This window comes from Salvia miltiorrhiza, chromosome 2 (genome assembly GCF_028751815.1).
Source record: "Salvia miltiorrhiza cultivar Shanhuang (shh) chromosome 2, IMPLAD_Smil_shh, whole genome shotgun sequence".
Taxonomy (NCBI): Eukaryota; Viridiplantae; Streptophyta; class Magnoliopsida; order Lamiales; family Lamiaceae; genus Salvia; species Salvia miltiorrhiza.
In genome coordinates this window covers 61,110,634-61,131,414 of record NC_080388.1, presented here as the reverse complement: position 1 = coordinate 61,131,414, position 20,781 = coordinate 61,110,634, and the positions used below count along the sequence as shown (strand labels likewise).

Sequence of the window (20,781 nt, the reverse complement as noted above, 5' to 3'; positions counted from 1 at the left end):
TTTCAGATGGTATATCTGAAAGATAATTAGGACTCATGGAGGACAGATACTTCTGTACGACGTTGTACTGCCGATAAGTCATAATCATATTTCAAATATGTCACCTCAAATTCAATTTAGAGAAAATGTAAGTTTGTATCAAAAATTAAGTAACTATTAAAATTTATGTATTTTAATAAAAAAAAATAGAAAATTCTTATTAAAATTTGAAATTAAGGCAAAGTTGGTGTGTTTAAACAATAATAAGCACGAGTTTTATTTATGAAGTGACCGAGCGGTAAATTTATTCGTATTCCAATGCAAGCAAATCACATATGGTTTGTTTCTTAAATATTACTCCTCCGTCCCAGTATCCTATATACTAGAATAGATTTGTTTTTCATTTTGAAATGTCTCATTAGAATAGGTTCGTATTTTATTTTGCAAGATTAATAATGTATTTTAAATGTATAATTGGTGTATACCACACCACTTTTTTCCTCCAAAAATAAGTTTTTTAATTTCTATGACCAAAAAAATTAAGTTTATTCTAGTGGAATGAAGGGAGCAGTATTTTATATCTGGAGTACATCCCTAATTCAAATAATATAGTCTTATAAGTAAGAGATGAGATCCAGTGTCCCACAATCTTATGTGTGCCACTGTGTCCCATGCTTATATATATTATTTTAAAAATATTTTTTATAAAAATAAACTTTATTATATCACTATGAATTATATTGAAGTTTTATTTCAAAAAAATAATTTTTTTAAAACATATATACCATGAATTTGAATTTATCAACCTATTATTAGCTAATAAACGTGAAATTAAATGATAAAAAATAATTATATACCCTAGATTGATGGAATAAACCCTAGTTAATAATCACAAAATTAAACTAAAGCATATAAAGTTGAAATTGAAGAAAATATACATAAGAAATTAAACAAAATTGAAAATGGGACATAAAGTGTGGTACACTGAATCTCATTCCTATAAGATAACGTATATATTAATTTTATGGTATACCCCTGAATGATCACAAATTTAAATAAAATTAACGTGTTGGTAAAAAATTAAGCTGGGCTCGCCCCACATCTTCTAGAATGATTCCAAATTTATCAACTTTGAGAGTTAGCAAAAAAATTTCATTTTATTTTTCAATTTTGGAATTCGTTTCGTTAGACAGCATATATCCATGATTAACATCATCTCAATAAAATATTTAATTAAGAGCATCATCATATATATTATCCCTCAAATGTAGATTAACAGTCGATTTCGATGGACCCATTTTCAAGATTTAATCATTTGTAATAACAACAAACTTATAGCTAAAAGTTGGAAGTAATTCACCAATATTTTTGATGTTTAGTGCAAAATTGCGATATTCTAACGTGCTTAATAAATTGAATTTGGTCCCTCGCACAAAACAATGAATTAATTCCTTCAGGTGTGGTGTGATTATATATCTGACCTAATTATGTAGTAATCTGACTTTGTTAAAAAGAAATGATACTAAAATTGCATTAGAGCTAGATCATGATTAATCTTGGTACCCAACTTACACTACAAAATTCGCGCAAAATAGCTACGGAAATTTCCGTAGCTAAAAACACTAATTCCGTAGCTAAACAGTTTTACCTACGGATTGGGAACGGATGTCGTCCGTAGGTATATCGCTCGTCGCTAAATTTTTAGCTACGGAAATTCGATCCCTCGCTAATGTTAGCTACGGATTTAGCTACGGAAAATCCCTCGTCGGAGTGTGTCGCCATAATCGTCGTCTAGCGGCCACCAACGGACTTAGCTACGGAAAAATCCGTAGCTAAATGGCTACGGAAACATCCGTAGCTAATCTGAATCCGGCGACAGGTGTTTCTTCGCCAGCTATTTGGATTTAGCTACGGAAAAATCCGTAGCTAATCCGTAGCTAAGTTGCTAAAATTTTGTAATTTTTATTTTAATTTTTGTTCACCTAGATACAACCTGTTATGTACTCGATTTCTAGCAGAACTAACAACAATTAATATTATTTTAAGCAATAAAATGCAAGTTTGTCAATTTTATTAACGATTATGGATCTGTTTGTTTGAATCAGAAATCAAGAATCGTTGTATAGAGCATCAACATCACAGAAACATGTACATGGTGTGAGATTGGGAACAACCCAAGAGAAGGTGAAGCGCAGTTAGATGAGCAAGAAGTGCATCAGCTACCTCTACATTAGACTATTACAAATTCGACACCACTACCTAACTGAAGCTTTTTTCAGTATACACTCTTTGTATTCTTCAACTATTCTTGCCATCATCAGTATATGGTGTAAAGGATTACCATTTTGTTGCTCCATAGGTCAGCCAGCAGAAGATGCGGTTTCATCGCCTACCCGAACTCGATTAGGAAGAGGCCTCGCAATGAGGCCATCTACAACCCAACCTGCAATCTCACTATCCTTTTTGACATGGTTGAATTCCCTTTGTACATAATCCAAGGATATCTGAAGCTTTCCCCCGCCTCTGCAATCATCTACGATACTGCTCGACTTTATTCCAGCATTTCTCTCCAACCAGTACAAATAACAAACCTGATACAATGACCTCAGCATGTCTTGTGGGGATGACCTCTCTTTCAGTGCCACCTGATTAAGTTAATTGATTCAGAATGAAAAAGAAATTGGACAAGAATCAAAACATTATTCACTCAATGAGATTAATGAGACATAATGCAACACGTGCAAACTAGATATACATACACAATATCTTCCTTCAAGCTCTGTCAGGATATAAGCCTCGTCTTTGTATAAATCAAATAGAGCAACAACATCTTCCCTGTTTCTCATAAACTCGGAGGGTTTGGAGCCCAGCTGGATAGTATGTCCAATTGTTCCTAGATATGTGTCCAAATACAGGGGTTGTAACATCAAACTCGATTTATCCGACCATTTACACAGCAACTCCACAAATTTTGTAAACCAACTTTCATTCCACCACCAAAGTAGCTGCCCATGCTTTCAATGTAAATCAAAAACTACGACCAGAGACGAAGCGATTTGCGTGTGTAATTCTCAATCACAAAACTCAGACAAGCCCAAGTGACCAGAGGGTGAAACTTGTACCAGAAACCACGGAGAAAATGCAACACAATGAATCTTTATAGAAACCTACTTGCAAAAGAATTCAAGATAGTGGAGAGTTTCACCTACTTTATTTAGAAGCTTACATGTATTGCTGTTGAATCCTGGCTCTGTTTCCTTCCCACCACACTCTTGCTTGCGTTTCTCCAAAATTTTCACGGCTGCATCAACCACTTTCACGTTAGATTCAAGCATTGATGAGCAAATACATGGTGGCTAGGTATGATGTTAAGCTATCCAGAGAGGTAGACTAGGTTTGAAAGGATAAATATAGAAATCATATTTAGTAAAAGCTTTTTGTTAAGCTCCAATTTGATTGTTTCCCAGAGATATAAATGATTATCAGCAGGCAATTGATGCTAATTTAAGGGATTCGTCAAGCTTCATAAATCATGTAGTTCTATGTGACTGCATTCTTTAGGGGCATTTTGTCAAACAACTTGTGCGCACTTTCTACATCGCACATCTTAAAATAAATGTGATTTTAGAATCCATTGGAACAAAGAGCTTGATTATCGAAGAATTTTTTGCTAGCACTAAAACTCCAGCTAAACTGAGATAAACAGAGGCAAACCTTAGAAACTGACGGCGGCTGCGACGGTGAGCGAGCACGGTGGCGGCGCCTGTGAAAGAGAGAGATGGTGAGAGAGATAGAGATCGATATTGAACGTGGTGTGAATGCCGTGATCTGTACCTACCGATGATTTTGAGAGAAACGGCGGAGCAACCACGGCGCGGCGAGGATGAACGGCGCTGGAAGAGTGAGAAACGCTAGGTTTGCAATGAGGGAAAAATCAGAAGGAAAACGCGGCTGCACCTTTAGTTTTGAAATTTGGTCTTAGCTACGGATTTTGCTACGGACATTCCGTAGCTAATAAGTCACAATATCCCGCTACGGACGGAGTCCGTAGCTACGAATTAAATTTTAGTTTAGCTACGGATTTAACTACGGTTATTCCGTAGCTAAATTTTTTTAACAAAAATTAGTAATTTTTTTTACTTTAATGACGGAATACATCCGTAGCAAAAGTATTGCTACGGAAATCCGTCTTTAAATCCGTAGCTAAATTCAACAAATTATTTCCGTAGCTAATCCGTTGTAATTCCGTCACAGAATAGCTACGGAAATAATTCCGTAGCTAATTCCGTAGCTAAATCTAGCGTTTTTTTGTAGTGTTAGATAGTAAACTTTTTGTGTTTCATTTTATTTTTATTAGTACATTCTTTACACATAAAGTGACATATATCATAATAATTTTTTTTGTTTATAAAATGAGAGACTGAAATACAAAAGATTAATTTGGTGTACAACCTTACGACTGCATGGTGGAAGTTGACAGAGCAACTACAAAGCTGTTGGTATTTGCCGAAATCCAACTTGCAAGATTCGTATATCAATGAATCAACTAATAAATTTTACCCATTTTTATGTTCTTACCATTTTCAAAAAAAACAAAATATATATGTCCATTATGATATAAATGAAGAAAAAACACGGTTAATCGCCTCTAATAACACAATACTTATATAAATTTGTAACTTTCAACACAACTTTATATAAAAACATTGAAATTATAACACCATTTCTACAAAATTTGAATATAATTATAGCATTCCCGATTATATTTTTCACTAATACTAATAAAAGATTGTAGAAAACTGAAACCTGGGAGTCTTAAACTCTAGGCATCAGTCAACTACCCGATTGACGACTAGCCAACTCCAAATCACAATTAAAGAGGTATTTTAAGAATAAATCAACATTCAAAACAAAAACAATACATATCTCATTTCCACATGAATCATGATCAATTGGCATCATCATATAATTTTGAGCACTAAACAAATCACATAGGAGGTTTTTGTATCTTCAAGTCTAGGACAAAAGGGGATAAATTAAGCATTCCCCAAAATAAATAGCATTTTCATGGAAATAACAAAAACCTATAACTCATATTGAAAAAGGCCCTCATTATCTCACCCTTTTTCTCCCAAAGGCAAGAAAACCAACAGTACCCTCTCATTGGTTCCACAAAATTTCCCAAACTCAAAATTCATCACTACACATTCTTTACAAAATCATTGTGTATAAATCCGCAGGCAGCATACAATCATCATCTTCACATATATATAAATCACACACATTAATTGTGTCATAAAACATGGTGTTGAAGAAAATGATAATGACGACTTCTGCAAAATCTCTCATCATAAGAATCAATCTCTTCTTCTTGGCATTCTTCTTCGTCGTCTACGCCACCCTCCTCCTCTACCCCTCCGCCTCCGACTACCACCACCGCGCCGCCTCCTTGGTCCGCTGCTCCCTCCTCGACTGCCATCATAAGGTAAGGTGAGCTACCCACATTAATTTTTTTAGTTTCCCCGATCCCTCATCTAAGAGGAGCCAAGGGAGGCTTAAGCCCCCACTAAAAAATCGTTATAGTCATTTTGTCTTTTCGAAATTTCAAACTCAAACTTTAAAAAATATAGAATGTGTTGTTGATTGTTGATGATCAGATTCAGAGTGAGAAAGGGACGATGATGAAAGCGGTTCTAGAAGATTCCGGGAAGCTGAAACCTAGGAGAGAGCTGATCAAGAGAGAGAAGCCGAGGTTCTTGGACGGCGGAATGAAGATCGGAATGATCAACATGGACGACGAGGACGTGTCGGAGTGGAGCGATTACGCCCAGATTTTTCCGGTGAGCTTCGAGAAGGTTCCGGAGCACTTCGAGTGGAAGTCGATTTTCCCGGAGTGGATCGACGAGGAGGAGGAATATTCCGGCGCCAGGTGCCCCGAGATTCCGATGCCAGATTGGGAGGAGTACGGATACGTGGACGTGGTGGTGGCCAAGCTTCCGTGCCGGAGGCCGGAGGAGGGGTGGAGCCGGGACGTTTTCCGGCTTCAGGTGCATCTCGCGGCAGCCAACATGGCGGTGAGGCGGGGACGGCGGGATTGGGGCGGCCGGACCAAGGTGGTGGTGCTGAGCAAGTGCCCGCCGATGCCGGAGTTTTTCCGGTGCGAGGAGGTGGCGGAGAGGGAGGGGGAGTGGTGGTTCTACCGGCCGGAGATGCGGCGGTTGGAGCAGAAGGTTTCTTTGCCGGTTGGTTCTTGCGATTTGGCTCTGCCTCTCTGGGGTAAAGGTACGTTTTTAAAATTATATTTTTGGACAAAACTATTATAATTTAAATATAATAATCAAAATAAAATTGTTCACACGACTGTCCGGTCGGGTCGTGCGGATCCTTTGTTACAAATTATGTTTCGTGTTCGAATTATGTTTTTTTTGTGATAAAATAAATAAGTAGAATGACATTGCTCATGCATATAGATGATAAAATATTTTTCGCGATCATGAGGAACTTTTTGTTACAAATAATCTTTCAACTTCAACTTAGACATTTTTCAGAATTAGATCGATAAATTCTATGATGTCGACGATCCATATACATGCGTGGTTATACCGTTATAGTATTAGGCGGAAGGATAAAATATTACTTACAATAGAGAATTCCAATTGATTAAAATTTTGATTATAATTATTTGTGGTCACGTAAGTATATATTGTGGCTTTGAAGTAAAGTCATAATAATGCTCCTCTTTCCTGGATAAACAACAATATTTTGTTTGTTCCCTAAAAAAAAACAATATTTTGTTTGCTAAAGTATAAAAGTAATTAGATTTTATCATTTACAATGTTTGAAATAGATAATTCAGCTATTTTCAAACTTTTTTTTTATTTTGAGGAGTTGGGAAGGGGAGCAGTGGGATTTAAATCCAGCATCTCACTGTTCACACATAGGAGGAGGTCGCACCGCTTTGGTGTCCCCTTGAAAACGCTATTTCCAAACTTGGATATAACATATATGCCGCAAAAGGTAATAAAGAAAAACTAATTTAATCGCCAAAAATAATAATATTTCGCGCCAGGTAGGGGTCGAACCTACGACTTTCTGCTTAGGAAACAGACGCTCTATCCACTGAGCTACAGGCGCCTCTTATCAAATAAAATATGCTGCACATAAATATGTATCCAAAACATTATCCCCTTGGATTTAGATGAAATTTCACTTTCGGGGGTAGGCGTTGTACCTGCTCCTAATCATTTAGTAGTTGGAAACACTTTTCTTTGATCAAATTATTAGTCATTCCTCAAATTGACAAATCAATATCGTCCCACATGTAAGTAAAAAGGAGAAATTAGTTCACCTAACTTCAAATCTTGATGGTGAAGTTGCTTCTTGTATAATAACCATTATTATGACTTATTTAACATTTCTTCTCTTAACAACTTTTAATCCCACAACAACAGGAGCAGTCAACGAAAGATACGATATATCGAAAATCAAAGCCACCACCCAAAAATCTCGAAAACGAGAAGCTTACGTCACAGTCCTCCATTCATCGGAATCCTACGTTTGCGGGGCCATAACCCTGGCCCACAGCTTGATCCAAACCCGAACACGACGCGACCTAATCCTCCTCTTAGATACATCCATTTCAGAGCCCACCCGGATCGCCCTCAAACGAGCCGGATGGACCCTCCGTTTCATCAAACGGATCCGAAACCCGAGAGCCGAGAAGAATTCATACAACGAATACAACTACAGCAAGTTTCGGCTATGGCAGCTCACCGATTACGACAAGCTCATCTTCATCGACGCCGACATTATCGTGTTGCGCAATATGGATCTCCTCTTCCACTTCCCTCAGATGTCCGCCACCGGCAACGACGCTCACATCTTCAATTCCGGTATGTCCTAAATCGCCGTCTTATTTAATTTAATATCTTCACACGTGCTCGCTTTATATTTTTTAATTCAAAATATATTAACCTCGCTCGCAAAAATATTTTGTTTTCTCAACTGGTGTCTCTTTTTATAAGTGATAGTAGTAACTGTAGATTTTCATCACGCTATAAGAGTTCATTAGGGATCATCCATGACATGCAAGGTTACTTTTCTTGCACGTACATTAAATCTTCTATGTGACTTCCTAAATCCTAGTGCCCCCCTTGTGTTAAACAATTAATTTTTCAGCTTTCCATTTATTTATTTGATCTTACGTTTTTCTTTTATTGTAAAATAATTAACTAACCATAATTATGATTTTAACTATTTATAATTTTTTTTCTCATTCTTAGTTAATTTAGAATGTAATTTTTAGGTCCATGCAAATTTTGGTTGATAAATCTTAACAAGAGTTTATTACTCGTAACAAATTTTTAATTCTAATTTGCATGAGTAATCTTTGTTTATTGAGGCATCATGGTGATTGAGCCATCAAACTGCACGTTCCGCATGCTGATGAGGCGACGCAAGGAGATCATCTCCTACAACGGCGGCGATCAGGGGTTCTTGAACGAGGTGTTTGTGTGGTGGCACCGCCTCCCCCGGCGTGTCAACTTCCTGAAGAACTTCTGGTCCAACTCCTCCATCGAAGCGGGCGTGAAGAACCAGCTATTCGGGTCGGACCCTCCGAAGCTCTACTCGATCCACTACCTCGGCTTGAAACCCTGGCTCTGCTACAGGGACTACGACTGCAACTGGGACATCGCCGACCAGCATGTCTACGCCAGCGACCTCGCTCACCGCCGCTGGTGGAAGCTGCACGACTCCATGCCAGAGGATCTGCAGCGCTTCTGCCGCCTCTCCGACCAGCGCAAGATCGAGCTCGAGTGGAACCGGAAACTCGCCGGAGAGATGGCCTTCCAGGATCAACATTGGAGCCTCAATGTTACTGATCCCAGAAAATTTATTTAATACACTCATTCTTTCTTATTTCAATATTATTTCTTTCTCGTAGAAATGTGTTTTTCTTTTTTTGTTTTTTTTTTAGAGATAGGTATTGAGGAAGTCTTGCTTCTCATAATTTAAGTGTTTGTAGAGAACTAAGAGATGGTGGTTTTTCACCAGCTGTTCAATAAGGATATAAGTTTTATTGTCAATTATTAGTTATTAACTTAGAATGTTACTTAGTTCTTTGCATCTTATGTTTTAAAGAAAGAATTACATTTTTTTTATGGGATTGCAAGAAAACTGCATTGAATGTATAAAGTTACTGTATTTGTGGAAAAATTAATTGCACAGTTGCACTTAAAAATAAATGGAATTTTCATCGATCTCTCCTGAATTTCGAACTTTAGTAATGCATTCATCCATCAAAGTAATATATGCATTCACTATAGATGTTAGCAATTGAAGAGCTCAAACTAATTCTCCATTTCTCGTTCCAAACCCTTTCCTATATACATGTATATATTAATTTCGTCATGAACTATATTAAGCCACAAATGTGTTTGAGTTACAACTAAAATTATGACGAAAACCCTTTTCCTATATGTATATATTAATTTCGTTATGAACTATATTAAGCCACAAATGTGTTTGAGTTACAACTAAAATTATGACGATTAATTTGAATATATACAATGGCAACCATTAATCCCACCAAGTTATTTTTTCCTTTTCTAAACAAACCTATTTTCGTTTTTAAACAGAAACAAAATTGACTTATCAAATGTTTATTGAGGCTCAGAAACGAAAATATTCGACCTTGAGTTGCATTATATCTTAAAGTAGGTACAAATAAATTATTTAATTTAGATACACTTTATTTGTGACCATATCGAAATATGTAATGGGTCAGATTAGGCACTTTAACAACCTAAATCATATAAAAGTAATCATTCCAAATTATAATAATTGAAGAGTCTATAATCATTATCCACAAAGAAGCCCATACCAATTGGGCCTATATCTCTCACGTACCATCGATTTTCTTTTCAGCTTTAAATTTGGAATTTAATTTGGTCGACAATTTTTTTTTTAAATTTTTTTTTTTGACGATTGATAAGAAAAAATAAATTTAGTAATCTATCCAGCGAGATGCATACAGTAAGAAATTATCAGATGTTTAAGAAAATATCGGTTTCGAAATATTCTTAGTTTATTAAAATAAAAAGATGAGCTATTTCTTCTAGAGGTAGCACAAGAGTTACCTTACCATAAAGCTTTAAATTAACCTAAAAATGTACTCCCTCCGTCCCACCATTTTAGTCCTTTATTCCATTTTGAGATGTCCCAAAAAGATAGTCCACTTTTCTAATTAATACTATATAAAAATATTATTTTTATTAAATTAACCTTATTTAATGCTTCACTTAAATGTGAAAAGAATGTGTGAAAATAATAAATAAGGGTATAAAAGATAAAAATATAAAAATTAAATTAATATGTGTGAAAAGTGGGAGGGGACTAAAATGGTGGGACGGAGTAGTATAATATTGTCAACACATCTATTTTGTACGATGAAAGATAACTCATATTCAAGGTTATCACTGGACCGTACAGTAACTCTGATGCCATATAATTTGAGTTTGACCAATAAATGATTGATGAAATTTAAATTTAAGACTTTCACAAGTGTATTCTCTGTCTTTCAATTATATAAGTTTGATTTTCTTTTTCAAATTACTCAAATATATAAACTGATTTTTATAAAATGTAATATTTTTTTTAACTCATTTACTAAAATAGTCATATTACACTTTAATTGATTCGAGCCTTAATTTATTAATTGTCAAAAAATAAATATGAACATGTTTTTGTAATTTATTTATATTTACACATTAATACACACGAGCTGCCCACCAAAGACAACATTAATTAATTAATAAAATGTGTAATGGAACAAAATGCAAAAGTGCTAAAATAAAGGGCCTTCTAATTCCGCAATGGTCGGCTACTTTATCTTTTATCATTACATTAACTAATCATTCGACCTAAAAATATTAATAAAACAAAGACAAAAGTTAATGTTTTCTCGTCATTCAATCAAGGCTTTCTTGCTTCTCATGCAAACCACAAATAATTCCAGATCTCCGAAAATTAAATAGTACAAGTATAATATAAATATAATATATATATATATATATGAATTTTTTCAAATTCCCACAAAATGGGCCTATCGCTTAACGAATTACGGATGGATCTCCTTCGTCTCTGACTGCTTGGAGAAGTAGGCTCCATACACGTGTTATTACAGTCTATACTTGCAACTTTTCTTCATAAAATTTTATCTTGGCGCACTATTTTTGGGTGTTGAGTGATTTTAGGAGGGGTTGTAATTATTTGGAGGTCAGGAATGAGTGGAATTTCCTGTTTTTTCGGGTAATATTTTGGAAATAATTCATAGCTTCGGCGTTTGACTTTTTGTCTCTTGTGGTTTCTGGTGATTCTTGGTACGCTCTCTCTCTCTCTCTCTGTATGTTTGCTTGTTCGTTTATGTGATGATTGTGCTGTTGTAAAAATCGGTTCTCGATTTGGTTTTATCTGTTGTGAGTTTTCGGATAAGTTGACTATTTGTGTTTTTTGAATTTAGCAATGGAATTCAGAGATTATGGGTTGAATTTTTGGTCGGATTAATGATTTTTGCAGCTTTGGTTTTGTGTTCTTAATTAAACAGCTTTATTCAGTTGATTATTGATGGGGATTTGGATATATTTATGTGGCTCTCTTCCTGTAAGAATCAGATGATGCATTTGCTGGTTTGGATTAGGATGATTGTGTATTTCAAGAAAGAAACTAATGTGTCTGAGTTTTCATAATTATCATTAGCTTCCTTGTTGCAGATTTTGGGAGTTCTATTTATGATGTTTAAATTTGGGTAAACAAGATTTATTAGGGGCCTTTCTTATATGGCAATTTGAAAAAGATCACACAAATGAGTTATCATACCTTTGCTTCGTTCTTGGCACTAACTCAAAACGAAGCTTTGTAGAATTCCTTTAAGGATATAATCATACCGTTGCTTCATTCTTGGCACGAACACGAAACGAAGCATCGTAGAATTCTTGTTGGGATGTCGGTAGGGATTCTTAATATGGATGGTTGTTAGATGATTACCAACATCGCTTTTTGTTAGGTTAGGCCAATTAAGCATTTCTAAGATTATAGATGGTATTTTTTCAATAATATCAAGCTGCATTTGTTATTTATGAATCAAGAAATTGAAGGTTCAATCTAGATGTTACATTCAATGCAAAAACCAAAACCAAGGTTATCTATCTCTAATCGTATGTTCTCTTTGACTACAAGTGTGCAGCGATTTAGTTTGAGTGTTGTTTCTTGTTTATTTTAGCTTGTCAATGTATCAAGATACGTTTCGAATATGATTTACTTCTCTATGTTTGTTCTCCCAGCTTTCGTCTCGTTTACACACTGCTGTTGCTATGAATATGGCGATTATTGATATTGAAATGTCGTCTGTGGGTTGCAGGTGCTGGAACGAGGAAGGACCCTACCATTGCAGGAGAATGGAGGGCGCAAAAGTTTTGATCGAGGATGCGCCTCCTGCACCAGGAACTTCACCTCTGAAAGAGGACCAGCCAACAGCTGCAGAGATCACGAACGTTTCTGAATTGGCTTCAAGAGAGAATCTGGTCGAAACTTCTCCTGACGCAGGTGGGGAAACGGTAGCTGCAGAAGAGGAAGCTACCACACCTGCAGATGCCCAAGACGCCACTCTCTCAGTCGAGGAGGAGATGAATAAAGAACCTGCAGAAGGTATCCCTCAAGATAATAATAATGCCACATTGCTTAGAGAACCCGTTTCACCAAGTGCATTGGAAGCAAAGGTGGACAACGCCACCATGTTCGAGAATAAAGAACCAGTAGAAGCATCTGTTCAACCGAGCACATCAGAAGGTAATGCCTCAGTTGCATCACCCGAGCCTCTTCAAGTACAAAACCTCGGCCTCAAAATTATTGCACGTCCGTCACCCGAGGATGATCATATACCACCTACTTCGTCACCTCAAGTCAGAAATGATCCCACTTTCCAGCTGCCCAAAATAGCAACAAAATCTAACAAGCCTGAAAAGTTCCCCGACCTACCTGAGACGCCTAGGACACCTAGGACACCTAGGACGCCTAGGACTCCTAGAACGCCTCGAACGCCTAAAACACCAACTAGCATCGACTTCACCAGAGGTCAAGTTGATACGACAGCACCTTTTGAATCCGTGAAGGCCGCTGTTTCAAAGTTTGGTGGGATCGTGGACTGGAAAGCCCACCGTATGCAGGCTGTCGAGGTATAATCTTCTCCGTGTTACCTTAATTAACGAGTAAACTCTTCTCTCTCGAGTTTTATATGACCCTCGCTAACTTCTTGGCCCTGCAGAGACGAAAAACCATAGAGGAGGAACTTGAGAAAGCTCAAGTGGAGATACCGTTGTATAAGAAACAATCCGAGGATGCCGAAGAGGCCAAAGTCTTAGTTCTGAAAGAACTAGACAGCACTAAGAGACTTATCGAAGAGTTGAAGCTCAATCTCGAACGAGCACAAACAGAGGAGCAACAGGCGAAGCAGGACTCTGAGCTTGCAAAGCTCAGGGTCGAAGAGCTGGAGCAAGGGATTGCCGATGAATCCAGCTTCGCCGCCAAGGCGCAGCTTGAGGTCGCCCAAGCAAGGCATGCGGCTGCCGTTTCAGAACTCAAGGCCGTTCAAGACGAGTTGGAACAGCTCAGACGGGACTATGACCTGTTGGTAGCCGAGAAAGATGCATATGTGAAGAAGGCAAAAGAAGCTATTGCCAAATCGAAAGAGATTGAGAAGTCCGTGGAGGATTTGACAATCGAGCTTATCACTGCAAAAGAGTCGTTGGAATCTGCACACGCCGCCCATCTGGAGGCGGAGGAGCACAGAATCGGGGCAGCTATGGCGAAAGAACAGGACATGCTCAACTGGGACAAGGAGATCAAGCAAGCTGAGGAGGATCTTGAGAAGATGAAGCAGCAGGTTTCATTGTCGAAGGATTTGAAGTCAAAGTTGGCGACTGCAACTGCGTTGCTGCAAGATTTGAAGGCTGAATTGGCAACGTACCTCGAATCAGGACCAGAGCAGGATTCTGGACATTTCAAAGATGTGATCAACGAAACAGATAAAGCAACCCGGGGTCAAATCGATGCAGCTCTTTCTGCAGCTAAGAAGGAACTCGAGGAAGTGAAGCTCAATTTTGAGAAAACGACCGATGAAGTCGCTATCTTGAAGGTGGCTGCCTTATCGTTGCAGTCGGAACTCGAAAAGGAAAAGACAGAACTGACTACTGTTCAGCAAAGGGAGGGAATGGCATCAATTGCCGTTGCGTCTCTTGAAGCTGAGCTGAATCAGACGAAATCCGAAATCGTGCTTATGCAGCTTAGGGAGAAAGAAGACAGAGAGAGAATGGTGGAACTTCCAAAGAAGCTACAAAAGGCAGCACAAGAGGCTGATCAAGCGAAGACCCTCGCCCAGATTGCTCGTGACGAGCTCAGAAAGGCGAAGGAAGAAGCCGAACAAGCGAAGGCGGGTGCCGGTACCATGGAGAGCAGATTACGTGCTGCTCAGAAGGAAATCGAAGCAGCTAGAGCTTCTGAGAGGTTGGCATTGGCCGCTATCAATGCATTGTTGGAGAGTGAGTCTTCTCAAAGCAACAACGAGGAGGATTTGCCAGCTGGAGTAACACTCTCATTGGAAGAATACTACGAGCTCAGCAAGAGAGCCCACGAGGCCGAAGAGGAGGCGCATGCGCGCGTGGTCGCTGCTCTTGCCGAGATCGAGGTAGCTAAGGAGTCCGAGATGAACACCTTGAAGAAGCTGGAGGAGACCAACCGTGAAATGGCTGAACGAAAGAATGCCCTGGAAATCGCGTTGCAGAAGGCCGAGAAAGCCAAAGAAGGGAAACTAGGCATCGAGCAAGAGCTGCGCAAGTGGAGGGCCGAGCACGAGCAAAGGCGGAAAGCTGGAGAGTCAGCTCCGAGCCCGAAGGCAGGCTCAGACGAGAAGCTGGACGTCAAGAGCCACGTCAGCACATTCAAATCCGCGCCTCTCCATCAGGTATCGAGCCCCAAGTCGTTCACAAGCAACACGGGAACGGATACGTCTCCGGAAGTGAAGCCTCTCAAGAAGAAGAAGAGATCCTTCTTCCCAAGAATATTCATGTTCTTGGGCAAGAAGAAGTCGTCCAAGTCATCGTCGGCATCGTGATCGTCTTCTCGTATCGCTTGTGGGTAGTAAACGCCTGCCCTTGGAAGTGAGTTTTTCTCAAAACCACCTTAATCTGTTGTCCATTCTTGACAAACGTCTATATTTGTATAGCAGTATTGTTGTGTACAATAGGTTGCTCAGATCCTAAATTTCTTTTTTTTTTTCCTAATACTTGATTGGGTTTTACAGTTTGTAATCTTAGCTTGGTGTGGCTATGAGGGATTGGATTCTGTAACGAAACTTTTCTGCTTTTTGATTCATTAATATTCAAAGTTTTGTTTCTATATAGTATTAGACTTCCTGATTCCAGCGTTTCTGAAAATGCAAGAAAGATTCTGGTGTTTTTGCATGAAAATAACTATATTTAGTGTATTTCACTCGATGTAGCATTCGCCGTACACACAAAAAAATCCGAATATTGTGATGAAACATTGGAAAAATTCATTCCACTATATATCACAAAGTATCATGCTCAAGATTTAGATCCAAAAACTATTTGAATGATTGTTGTATGCCAAGGATTAGAAAGGTGTTGGATGAGATTATCGATGGGGCCAACATGTGTGACATTTGCTTGAACAAAGATTCCAAGAATAGCCACCATTGCCAATCGCCCTACACAGAAGACAGGAAAAAAGGGGGTTAGAGAGAGAAGGAGAATAAGATGAGAGAGAGAGATAGGGAACCATTTTTAATCTCTTTGAGCTTCCATTCATGAGCATTCTTGATATCTTTTGCTAGTCCAAGAGGATTGAGCAATGGGCCACCAGGATAGCTGCTTGAAGCAGTGCAATGTCAAGGCTACATACATACCAAAAAGGGAAGAAAGCTGCACTACTCTGCAGCATCTTGATGAGCTTATAAAGTTGAAGATTACCCGGGTTCAAGCCCTTGGAAGGAAGCTTCTAAGCCGAAGAAAGATCCATCTTTGGCTTGAGATCCAGGAGTTTTGAAATCCATGTATCTTTTGGTTTCAGCAAAACTGCACCACCAAATATCAGTTGGGCTATGACATGAAGAAAAAGTCATGTAAGAATGTGGATTAGTAGTTCTAGTACCCCATTAAGAGGAGCTGCACTATGATGAGAGTTCTGGTGCTAGCGAAACTGAACTTGGTGGCACCGGCTTCGTACCAAACCGGGAGGTTCCTTATGCCCGTCACGCGCAGTAACTGCAGAGGCCATTTATAGTGTAAAGGCATCAAGAATTTGATCATCGGTTGAAACTGATATATTATTGAACATTTCTGCTCTTTGGAATTTCATGGTTTTTGCTTAGCGACTTACATCAGTTGCAAGAATCCCTGCAACTCCAGCCATGGCAAACCTGGCATGAACTAGCTCTGCTTGGACGTACCACTTTAAGCTATCAGGATCCTCACCGAGCCCGAGGGGATCGAACCCAAAATCTCCAGCTAGTCTACATGAATACATAACAATGCATAGATTAAAAAAATAACAGCACTAAGGTTGTGTGTATAAGCACTAAGAAGTTTACTCAACAAATATGGCCTCACGTTCCATCGAGATAAGGTGGAGGGTCGAGGCCGGGGAGCCACGTGGGCCGGTCCTGAGCTCGAACCACCACCACGCGGTGGTGGTTCGGGGCAGAACCTGCACCCTTCTTCACAAGCCAGCCACCATTTGATCTGGTGAAGGAAGTTCTGTCTCTGCTTTTAACAGTGAATGGGAAGGAGCCAGAGTAAGCCAACATTTGAATCCCTCTTCCCACTGCTATCTGCATCATTTTCTTACCTCATATTTCCAAACTTCTTGCTAAAGTACTCAGCAAAATAAATGCAAAAAACAAGGTCCACAAATAATCAAGAGTTTCATTTATAACTGGATGACGAACATGATAGCATGGCCCCACTTATCCTTTTCTTTTCTTTATTGTTGCTGCACTACTACATGGAATATTATAGTAAAAGCTAATCATTGGATTACGCAAATACTAACACAAGACATTTTCATTCAACTACAAGAAATTAAGATTGCTAGAAGCAACCAGCCACAGCAAATTTGTCTTAGAGAATCTTCCAATACAAGAACAGATAAAGGTCAATATTTTCTAAAATTGACCTCATACATGGAGATTCCCCCTATAAAGTACAGATAAGCTTGATTAATTGTAGATTGAACTTCACAGCTGCAGTCGCCGGCTGGAGATGCTGAAGGAGCTGACTCTCATGGGGGTTGCCACCACAAGTGGTGCCTCAGGTGAGTCGCTGACTGCGAATTTGTCATGCATGAAGCGACTATCAACAATAGAGTCATCCTTCAAGACAACCTTGTAGCAGTAGCAGCTTTTCAGGCCTACTTGGTTTTGATAGCATTCATGAGATCCATCCTTCACCTGTTGGAAATTCCATATAACACTAAACTTGCCCACAGTGGCGACCAAGTGGCGCTCCTGCTTCCCTTCCTCAGTGACCTGAGCAATTAGATGACATTTCTAGCATCAGCATGTGTTGCAGCATATGATCTCAAGAAAAGCCACAAATGGAGGTGCACAGCAGAAAGAGGCTTCAAATTATATTAGGTCAAAGAAATTTTCAGAACTTACTACAGGGATGTCAGTAAGATTAATTTACAGCGATCACCAAAACTCATCATCAAAAAAGCAAATAAGAGAAAATTAAGAATACATAGTTTTTCCCGCCATCATCAAAACTCATCAAGATTCTTTCCATAAAGAACCGATACCTTCAAGTTAAACTCATCAGTGCTGTATCTTGGCCATCATCAACATACAATCATAACAAAGATTTTAGTAGCAGCCAATTTATATTTTTATGACCAAAAATCCAAGATGAACAAAATGGTGGTGACAGCTTGGAAGTCATGACGCTATCGCTCATAACAAGCAAGAAAGCTAAAAGCATCTCATACATGCGAAAAGGATTATACCACTTTACTTTTGCTCTTTCTCCAAGTGTTGAACTAAATATGATTAAATGCATATGGAACAAACTATCTAATATTGATATTTAACTAAATGTGTGAAAGGGAGATTGGGGAGACCTTCTTACAATTAGGAAGAGTGAGAGGATATAAGGAAGATTTCAAATTTGGCATCTCATGTCTGGTAGTAACAAGATTGATAAGTGATGAATAGTTCAAATTTTCCAAAAAGGACTAGCTTACCAAGACCATAATCGTGCAAAAATAATTACATGAATAGAATCAAAACATGTACAATGTTTCTCATTTTTAATGCTTGACTGAATCTATCAGCACATCTAAATCATCGAATTAGCATACATCAGGCATGTGACCACATAGCATTTTTTAGAAAGTTGGGCGAACAGGCTTCTCTAAGCCACAACTCAGCAAAACAAAAATGATAACATGTCTTAATTAAACAGAAAGAAGAAAAAGAAACCAATAACAGTTATATCACAATCTCATTAAAGGAGAACAAACAAGATCAACAATAAATGTTAAGACCAAGCTAACCACAGAAACAACACGAGGAATGAACATGCTTACGTACCCATGAGAACTGAGCATTGCGGAATTTGCTTGCTCCAGCCATGTGTGAATCCACAGGATTCAGCTTCAACAACCTCGGAGCTGAAATCCTATGCCCCATTCTGCCAGAAAAACCGGTCTTCGTTTTACCATCTTTATCTGTGAACAGACTGCATATGAGAACCAAGTAAGTATCAGTGGTTCCCAAGATCCACTTCCCATCAAAGGTAACATCAACATGAGTGATAGGCGAGCCGAGGCCAGGAAACGCAGTCTTGGCCTGCCTCATAGAACTGATGGAATACAGCCTAATCTTCCCATCAAGCGATCCAACCACAATAGAGCCATCACCAGTTGTTGCAAAGCACTGGAAATTAGTCCCCCTCGAAAACTGATGCCCCTGAGTCCAATTCAACACAGGCGTGTTCTCATTCACGATATCTTGGACCATCCCCCTCCTATCACGCATATCCCAACGACACAACCTATTGTCATCCAATCCCAAGAAAGTCGACCCCGAAGGATCCATCTGAGCCCCCTTGTTATCATTAGTGATATCTCTCATTGAAATGTCAGCTCCATCCTTTTCAAACTTCCACTCGCTCACAATTCTCCCGGTTTCAATGTCAAGCTGATGCAGACCCTTCGAATGCGGTTTAGCATCATTCATAGGGCTCATGAGAAGCATATTAGTCTCAGCTCTCATGAGCAGAGCCTTCCTCGGAGTTGCATTAGCACCTTGCCTCCCGCTCAATTTACCATCTTCGAAGTTAACATACATGCCCTTCCCTTGAATCCCATGGCTGTAATTCCTAACAACCTGAATCCCCGAATCGCTGACTAAGAAACTGTTGTCTAAAGCGCCCAAAGCCAAGCTCTGAATAGCGCCACCATTTGCCGCAGCCTCCTCGAACTCCTCAGTCAAATCATTGCCTCGTCTTATCCGAGTTTTGCTCGGAGGAGTCTTCATCTCCGCGTCCTCCCACATTGAATCGTCCGCCGCCTCGGGGTTCGCCCATCCAATGAAATCCTTCCCGTATACCTTCAGCTTATTGGCATCATTAGCTTCATATCCGTAAGTATTCTCAAACAAGCAATCCTGATACATCTTAGTGAAACGATCCCACTCTTCCCCGCTGAAGAACCTAATCGCCCAAACACCATTCGCGACGAAATCCGCGCGCCTCTGCTCCTTAAACGCCTTCAATTGCAAGTTCTCATCAACCCTAGCTCTCACCTTCGACCCGATTTTCAAGAGCCAGCACGAATTCGAGTCGGATCTTCCTCCATCGTCGTATTCGTCGTCTTCCTCGTCGTCGTTCAGAGCCGCCTTCACGAAGGAATAGGAAACGAGCTTCTCGGATACCACCCATTTCGATTTCGCGGTGTGCCCGCCGACGTGGAGGTAGAGCTTCACCGCGTTCTTCAGATTCGGGTTACTGGAGTTGTTGCTGTTGTTGTACTTGAGTTTGAGCGCTTTGAGGCGCGCTTCGACTTCGTCAATCGAAGACGGCGTTTTGGGGTCGTCGCGCTTCCGGTCGGATGGTTGCGACGACGGCGTGCAGTAGGTTTCTTCGGAATCCGATTCCTGGCGGGTGGTTTCCTGAGATTCGGTTTCGGATTCCGAGTCGGAGAGATCCAGATCTCTGCTGGCGTTGGCGCCCATTGCGACGGCTTAGAGAGAGAGAGAGGGGAGCGGGAGTTGAAAAGTTTGAATATGGAGGTTTGGTTTTTCTAGGGTTATTAGCCGATTTTCTTTTAAAAAATACCAACTGGTGACTAGCAACTGATTTCAAGAGTTTGGGAAGGAATAAATTATACAGCTTTTTCGGAGATAAATAAATACCCCGTTTCAACTGGTTTTATAGGAGTACTTTATATATTAATTCATGTATTCGGTTGAAAATAATATTTGTCCACTTCCACGAAAAAGAGTTCCATTTGAGTGTGGACATAAATTTTAATAAAATTATTATAAATAGAATAAAAGTATAATTTGTAGATATAATGTTAATATAAAAATATATATAATAAAAAATACATAATTAATTAAAAAAATATAATAAAAGTATAATTTATAATTAAATATATGAAAAAAGATTTTTTTTTTGATAAGAAAATTATATAAAATAAAACGAAAGAGCGGCACCAGAAGTACCACAA

General features: G+C 39.1%; 4 protein-coding genes, 1 long non-coding RNA gene and 1 other non-coding gene across 8 annotated transcripts; 2 read left to right on the top strand and 4 right to left on the bottom strand.

Moving 5' to 3' along the window:
- Nucleotides 1-2,070: 2,070 nt before the first annotated feature.
- LOC131010849 (uncharacterized) lies at nt 2,071-4,295 on the bottom strand. Of its 2 annotated transcripts, none has more exons than XR_009096679.1 (5): nt 3,818-4,295; nt 3,694-3,742; nt 3,206-3,280; nt 2,739-2,872; nt 2,071-2,624 (listed from the first exon to the last, which is right to left on the bottom strand). It is a non-coding gene; the product is annotated as an uncharacterized LOC131010849 (long non-coding RNA). The 2 variants fall into 2 exon arrangements; XR_009096678.1 differs by having other exon boundaries at nt 3,189-3,280; nt 3,818-4,095.
- A 621-nt stretch (nt 4,296-4,916) lies between these two features.
- On the top strand, nt 4,917-9,065 carry LOC131010848 (UDP-glucuronate:xylan alpha-glucuronosyltransferase 2). Its single transcript, XM_057938524.1, has 4 exons — nt 4,917-5,464; nt 5,637-6,261; nt 7,431-7,871; nt 8,381-9,065. Exons 1-4 carry the CDS (start codon nt 5,282-5,284, stop codon nt 8,878-8,880), a joined length of 1,749 nt encoding a protein of 582 aa, XP_057794507.1. The 5' UTR covers nt 4,917-5,281; the 3' UTR covers nt 8,881-9,065.
- On the bottom strand, nt 7,041-7,113 carry TRNAR-CCU (transfer RNA arginine (anticodon CCU)). The gene has a single exon. It is a non-coding gene; the product is annotated as a tRNA-Arg (tRNA).
- Nucleotides 9,066-10,875: 1,810 nt separating the features above from the next.
- LOC131010845 (protein WEAK CHLOROPLAST MOVEMENT UNDER BLUE LIGHT 1-like) lies at nt 10,876-15,433 on the top strand. 2 transcript variants are annotated; one of them, XM_057938521.1, is made up of 3 exons: nt 10,876-11,360; nt 12,398-13,211; nt 13,301-15,433. In XM_057938521.1, exons 2-3 carry the CDS (start codon nt 12,435-12,437, stop codon nt 15,143-15,145), a joined length of 2,622 nt encoding a protein of 873 aa, XP_057794504.1. In that variant the 5' UTR covers nt 10,876-11,360; nt 12,398-12,434; the 3' UTR covers nt 15,146-15,433. The 2 variants fall into 2 exon arrangements, with proteins under 2 accessions (XP_057794504.1, XP_057794503.1); XM_057938520.1 differs by lacking the exon at nt 10,876-11,360 and adding an exon at nt 11,389-11,456.
- Nucleotides 15,434-15,563: 130 nt separating this feature from the next.
- On the bottom strand, nt 15,564-16,973 carry LOC131010847 (photosystem I chlorophyll a/b-binding protein 5, chloroplastic). The gene is made up of 6 exons (XM_057938523.1): nt 16,662-16,973; nt 16,432-16,564; nt 16,204-16,316; nt 16,023-16,127; nt 15,832-15,920; nt 15,564-15,760 (listed from the first exon to the last, which is right to left on the bottom strand). The coding sequence occupies exons 1-6, from the start codon at nt 16,889-16,891 to the stop codon at nt 15,618-15,620; spliced, it is 813 nt and encodes a 270-aa protein (XP_057794506.1). The 5' UTR covers nt 16,892-16,973; the 3' UTR covers nt 15,564-15,617.
- A 126-nt stretch (nt 16,974-17,099) lies between these two features.
- Nucleotides 17,100-20,420, bottom strand: LOC131010846 (protein CYPRO4). The gene is made up of 2 exons (XM_057938522.1): nt 18,641-20,420; nt 17,100-17,578 (listed from the first exon to the last, which is right to left on the bottom strand). Exons 1-2 carry the CDS (start codon nt 20,282-20,284, stop codon nt 17,288-17,290), a joined length of 1,935 nt encoding a protein of 644 aa, XP_057794505.1. The 5' UTR covers nt 20,285-20,420; the 3' UTR covers nt 17,100-17,287.
- Nucleotides 20,421-20,781: the final 361 nt, after the last annotated feature.